The sequence below is a fragment of the Erpetoichthys calabaricus genome, chromosome 1, assembly GCF_900747795.2.
Source record: "Erpetoichthys calabaricus chromosome 1, fErpCal1.3, whole genome shotgun sequence".
NCBI lineage: Eukaryota > Metazoa > Chordata > Cladistia > Polypteriformes > Polypteridae > Erpetoichthys > Erpetoichthys calabaricus.
In genome coordinates, this window is record NC_041394.2 from 273,949,348 (window position 1) to 273,956,230 (window position 6,883).

The window sequence follows — 6,883 nt, forward strand, 5'->3', positions numbered from 1 at the left end:
CAACACAAAGGAGTTACCTAAAAAGCCATTCGCAGCAAAGTCCAAATCACAGTCCAATAATCAGAATCCGTAATACAAAGCAAAAATTATCAAAAAAAAAAAAAAATCAACAACAAAGACAGCAATACTTACAGAAACTCTAAGCAACAAGTCATTTCCATTCCCATTCCTAGGCCTACTAGGAATAGTGCCTAGAAGGAGTGATGCCCGGGTTGGCATGCCTTTTGGGGCTCAACCCACAAAGAAGTTATTTTAAGAGACAGCACACTATTACAAGATCACATATATAAAAGAAAAAATCAACAAAAATAAACGAGAAATACTCATTCAAAATAAACAAAAACAACAAAACATAAAATGCACATAACTTCCACGAGACACATTAACAGTGAGGCTTGATTTTAGATTGTGCTTGAAGCCCTACCTTTTTATGCATACACTTTACACTTTAATATCACAAGGTCTTTTTGATTCAATAAGCTTTTTTGTGTCTTAAACACTGAAACCGACTCCTCTATTATAATCGATCAATAAACACTTATAGCAAGTGAGTTAATTATTCTATATTATAAATGGAAGATAAGAGTATTTCATTGTATCCCATTGTTGTTTACCTCATTATACTATGCTATTTTGTGTTACTTTGTATTGTATATAGCACTTATGAATTTTATGAAGTATTGAGATTATTTTTGTTAAAAGTGAAGCATACAATAGATATCATAAAAGAACATCCATCCATCCATTATCCAACACGCTATATCCTAACTACAGGGTCACGGGGCATAAAAAAACATTTTAAATAATTGCTAGGGGCACATTCATGGCAAAAGACAGAAAGGGTTAGGCAGGTTATGTACGACAAAGTGCCATCCACACCATCAAATGAGGAGTATCTCATATGCCTATAAGTTGACAGGAGATCAAAAGGTAGTTTCACCGAGTTCACCTCTTCAAAGAACTGAGGATTTAGCTCAATGTTATTGCCCTAGCATGCAAAATGGCAACATGAAAACCAAATGGGGTAGCTGAAAGCCTTTGCTATTGGCAGAAGGGGCAGGTAGTCCAACAGCTGCTCTGAGCATCTGTTCCTTAAAATAATACAGGGTTCAGTGATATAGTAGCTGTAGACTGGTTATCAAGGAATTTTGTAGTTTATGTAATGTGGCCTAGGAGAACTTATTTTTCAAGTACAAACATCACTGTGAGAGAGCAAAAGACAGAATGGACAAGTGAGCTGGACACCTGGACTGAGCCCAGTCTGTCTAATTTCTGCTAAGCAAGGTAACCATTCTGAAAATTATGGTACCATTAATATTACTAGCAAAAGGGTTTATACATTTATTTGGTCATTACTGCCAGTGTCCACTGAAATTCTTATTTGCATGTGCAAATCAATATGTATAATCTCATCTAGATAACTATTTGGAAATTAACTTGCTCCAGTGCCAACAGAGAACATAAAACACTCTTCATAAAAGTAAAGGAAAGGGCAACCCAATACACCAAGCAGCGAGGGGGCTGGACTACCCAGTCTGTCACACTGTAACAACTAATACAGGGCCTGATTTCCTGATAGGAATTAAATCTGTTCATTAAACAACATCAGTTCACTGCCCAATTTCTCTTCCTCAACTGATTACCAATCTGCTTAATGCCTGCAATGTTCTTGAACACAAAGTCAAAAATCAAAGATACTAGATAAAACGTAGACAATGTCAAGTATGACAACTATCTGAAAGATCAGCAGAAGATGTAATGAAATACAGGGCTCAAAATAAATTTGCTGTGACAACCTACCTCTTACATAACTCAATAGTGACTATGCTGAACAAATTAATTCATTGTATTATTCTTTGGTAGAATACTCACAGCACATTATTTGAATATCTTTTCTATAAACCTCAAGTTAATTTCACTCATTCCTCTAACCTTTTCTTTTGATAAAAATGTTTTATCCAAACAAAAAAAAAAAAAAAAACAACTTTTTCTACAATAAAGGCAACAGTCATCTGCAGTTTATGCTGCCAACACTCACAAAAAGGCAGTACCAATAAATGGATGGGACATACGTTAATTTCCAAAAGTACTTTTTCATCTCTCTAGTAATGAGCAAATTTACTCACTGTAATCAGACTAATTTGAATATGAATTCAAAATAACTGAAGGAAATCTATGAAGACATGGGAAAAACATGTAAACTCTGTAGCCAGGCCTGGATTTGAACCCATGACTTCCCAAGTCCGATGTAGCAGTACTACCAAACATGTCAGTTGTATTTTATATAAACTTAGTTTCAATGTCTCTCATCATTGGGAAGAACCCTTTCCTTTTTGGGCTGCAGAGTGAAGCAGTGATGAGTGCAACTTGTCTCACAGTTACAAAAGCATGAGTTCCAACACTGACTCAAACAGACTGTGTAAAGCTTGGACATTCTCTCTGTATCTTGGTAAGCCAACTGCAGATTCATTCCAAATCTTAAACATACACATGTTAGATAGACTGGTGTATCGAAGTAAGCCCTATAGGAGTGAGTGTGCATAAGTGTGCTTTGTGGTAACCTAACATCTCACTCACAGTTGTTTTTTTTTTACCATGCAACTGATAAGAGCAGACTGGTGGGGTACAGATAGTGGTGGCATATGCACCCAGAGATATTAAATGTACTTTTCAGAACACTGTATGTGGCATATATTTAAAATAGGCTACCTACTTAGGCAGCATGGCAATACAATAGTTAGTACTATGACCTTACTTATTTAGTCTCCTGGGTTAATATTCTGTGCCTGGTTGTTGTGTGTGTGGAGTTTGTTTATTCTCCTCTGGGTACACAACTTTTTCTCCCATAACTCCCATAGATATGCTGCTCACGCCGTGGTTCTAAACTTGCCTCAGTGTGAGCAAACATAGGTTGGTCTATTGAAGGGCTTTGCAATGCAGTACTACAAGGATAAGTTCTGGCCCAAACCACGACCCTGAACTGGATCAAGTGGGTTTAAGAGTGACAATGTTTCAGATCCTAATTTCAGCATGCCCTACCCTTTTGACTTCTAAAGAGACATTGTGGCACTAAAAGAAAACGATTATGAATCAAGTGTGAGGAGAGTTTTGTATTGTGTGGAAATGAATTTGCGCATAAACAAAAACAGGGAAAGGACCATAAATTTGGATGATTAGCTTGATTTATGGCCTCACAATAAAGAGGAGGAGGAGTCTGATCAAGACATGGAACTGGTGTAAAAGTGTTAAGTTGTGCAACTAAGAGAAACAGTTAACTGGGTTTGGGCATGTATATTGAAATGTACAGAATGACTGAAAGGAAACCTTCCAATAAAGAAGCAAAAAATATATATGGCTAGATATATTAGTGATAATGAATCAGCTGTTACAAACTGTATCACTTGGTTCTATATGAAGGGCTCTCTGCCTTCTCATACACTGCAAAGTACAGTATAGTTTAGCCACGTGGTGGTCATGAGGTTGAAACGGTAGGAGGGATACCAGAAAGCCACCATTTCTAACCATACTTGTGATTTTAAGGAAGGCACTCCTAAGAGCTAACCACTGGAACAGGCACCTCAGTCGAGTTTTTCATGTAGATTGCTTTGTGTGCTCAGTTCAGTTACGCTCAGTGTTACGTATTTATTTGTCCATCCACTCATTCATGTCAGAGAAGAAGCTGCACTAACTGCAACCAACAAACCAATGTTAAACACACGCACCAACAGGGCTAATTAGAATTGCAACTTTAAACTCATGAGGAAGACATACAAATATCGCACGAACAACAAGTGTAACGCACGACAGAAGTAGCAAATCAACTGCACTAACCTCTGCGCCATCGCGATCTTACTAAATAACAGTTCACATACAGTTCACTTCCTGGCACAATAGCTTTCAACATTAGGACACATGCCCCTCTGCAATTACTTTTATTCATCTGTGTCACTGTGTTACTTTTTTGAACAACTAAAATTACTAAAGTGTTATCGACCAAGGTTAACGTCCCTTTCATGTCGACTACGAAAGAAAGAGGATTAATAGAGGCATGGGATAATCTGGCAGTGCTGACTAACTCCTCTTACAAGCCACGCCTAATCATTCACATTAGTGCCGATAAGCAAAAGCAAAGAAGAATTGTTTCAGCGAACACTTACCTGACAATGTCGATCTCAAAATCGTTCTCGGAGATGAGCTTCCAGGACCCAGCGAGAAATTCCTTACACCAAGTGTAAGCCCGGCTCCTGGTTTCCTTGTCCACCTCTTCTGAACGTCCGTCCAAGTGGGACTCTGCCTCGGAGTCTACATCCGTAAGGGCAGTCGCTCGAGAAATAATGCCCGCTGCGTGCTCGCTTTCACGTAGCCCCGCCTGCATTATTAGTTATCTTTATTTTATATATATATATAAAAAAAATACAGATAATGAGTACAATAATTGGCTAATTGTGCTCCAAACAGCAAAGCACCTTTTCAAATGCCCCCTTCTGAAACTAATTAAAACCACACACATGGATTTGTACAATGAACACTATTCAACACTGATTGTAATGCCTACAAATTATATTACCAGTTGCTAATCTACATTTTTAAGAAATGCCCAAGGCACCTCAGAATTGCTACCTTTTGACGCCGATATGTTCTGTTTGTTCACTGGAGAACCGCTTCCCTTAACCTGCGTTCAATTTTCGCCGTCTGACATATAGTGGTTTCATTTTAATTTCCAGACACTGTAAGGCAAAGGCACAAAGATAGACACGCAATCTAACCAATGCCACCTGACTACGATGCTGAATGTCAGAAAGGACTTCCAATCGTTGACTAACATCCATAGTTTTTTTTCTAACGTAAGGGGTGGAGCCATGACGTCGGCAACAAGCTGCCTATAGAATCAATGTAAGATAAAGTAAAAAAAAATGTATACGAGATAACGCAGTGCCAAGTTCCAACACAGTCAAGTCCAGGTCAAAGTTCGCTGTGATTTAAGCATAGCAGTGAGATCAACGCTTCACTGGTACCTTTTGTCAAAATAACCGTTCCCGTGGACAGTGTTTAATCCTAAATGGCTCCGTTGTACAAAGGTTTGCGCTTACTCGGAGCTCAAGTGATCTGGGGTCTTCCAAAGTTTTCAAGTTCGCCCTGAATTTTCTTCTGAAATTCTCGAAGATTGTCATGTTCGGTTGACTGGTGACCTTAAGTTGCAGGACTTTAGTGTGAGTTTGCTGAGTTATGAACTCTTCCATTCAGGAGTTGTTGGAGATGTTAGGGGTGGGACACAAGCCGACAGCCTGTTGTTCCACAAGCCTTTATTATTAACATGCTTGATTATTTAACATCGCAATTAAAAAGTTAATAGAGATTTCATTCCCACACCTCTATAAAGTTTAACTGCTGGGATTGGCTCCAGCACACCCCCGTGACCCTGTAGTTAAGATATAGCGGGTTGGATAATGGATGGATGTGACTCTTGACATTTTATGTAGCTTCTATGCATAATATACAGAACCTCACTTATTTTTTTGTATAATAATTATGCATTATTTTCATACCTAATTTTGATTTTTTTTTTTTTGCTTGTAACTATTTCTTTGACATCTTGTAAAGCACTTTGGGCTACATTATTTGTATGAAAATGAGCTATAGAAATAAATGTTGTTGATGGTGGTCATATTTTAATCAGATTAATTATACATGGGGGGGCTAATGTATTTTTTGCATTAAGACCCATCAGATTCTAGTTACACCACTTATCAGCAGTCTAATATTGAGAAACATGGAGGTTACTGCTGGGTGGAATCTGCACATTATCCCCTGTGACTTTTTTGAGTTTTCCCTCCCACATTGCACATTGGCCTTGTATGGGTGTGTGTCCCGTAATGGTGTGGTGCTACAATATGGTTGGTTCTTGCTTTGTGCCAAATTCTGTCAATTCAGGATGCAGCCCTCATAACCCTCAAGTGTGTATAACAATTGATGGATAACTGTATGCCTGAGTTCCTGTTTACCTGTTTTTATATCCTTGATTTATTCAGAGACATGAAAAGTTAGTGTGACTTTCACTTTACTTGCTTCTATGAAATTGATTTAAGCTGTGATAAGAAACCTAGCAACACTGTATTTTTTACATTTTTGATTTGTTGGGATAATTTTATTAAATGACTATAAACCAATACAAAGTAGTGTCAACCAATATTAAAACATCATATGATTAGAATGTTCACCCCATGGTGACCACAACTCCCCCAGCTCCAATTCCCTGCCCCTGCATGACCAAAAATTGCTTATTATAATAATGAAAAAAATTATATCCAGAAGACCCACAGCAACCCCACAGTACAATAATAATAATAATAATAATCACACAAACGGACACAAACCTGTGTGTAAAAGAAAATAAAGCACATACAAGAATACAACAATGTAAACGATTGTGTTAAAAAATACACTAAAAATCCATCAGAGTAAAAATAAAATAAACACACAACAACAAACAACTTGAACTGTCATTCAGAGAAAGAAAAAATATTTTTTCCAGTTTAAGATAATAGAAGACCCAGTTTTCCATTAAGTTATGAAAGGTGAATTAGGTTACTTCCAATTAAGTAAAATGAGCCGCTGTGAAAAAAATGGAGTTTAGAGTACCACAATAAATTTTTGATTAGGTAATATTATCCCATCTGGTGTTACTCTAAATACAATTATCAAGGGATTGGTAGTGATTTTAGACCAAGCACTATAAAAAAAAGATACACAGACATTTTAAGCCTAAAGTATACAGCACTCCTTAAACTTATGGCTGTTGCTCTGGATACTCCATTCCACAATCTTGTTTGCAATTTAAATGACATTTAAGCTTCACAAAAGTTAAATGTAAAAAAAAATAAAG

The 6,883-nt window shown here is 37.3% G+C and overlaps 1 protein-coding gene across 1 annotated transcript in view; it reads right to left on the reverse strand.

Moving 5' to 3' along the window:
• chkb (choline kinase beta) overlaps nt 1-4,805 on the reverse strand; it is a 40,729-nt gene extending 35,924 nt beyond the window's left edge. Inside the window, exons 1-2 of the mRNA XM_028815221.2 lie at nt 4,621-4,805; nt 4,158-4,385 (exon numbers count right to left, since the gene is read on the reverse strand). Of these exons, the coding sequence (XP_028671054.1) occupies nt 4,158-4,375 (218 nt within the window). The 5' untranslated portion in view covers nt 4,376-4,385; nt 4,621-4,805. The remainder of the gene's footprint in view (nt 1-4,157; nt 4,386-4,620) is intronic.
• Between the last annotated feature and the right edge of the window lie 2,078 nt (nt 4,806-6,883).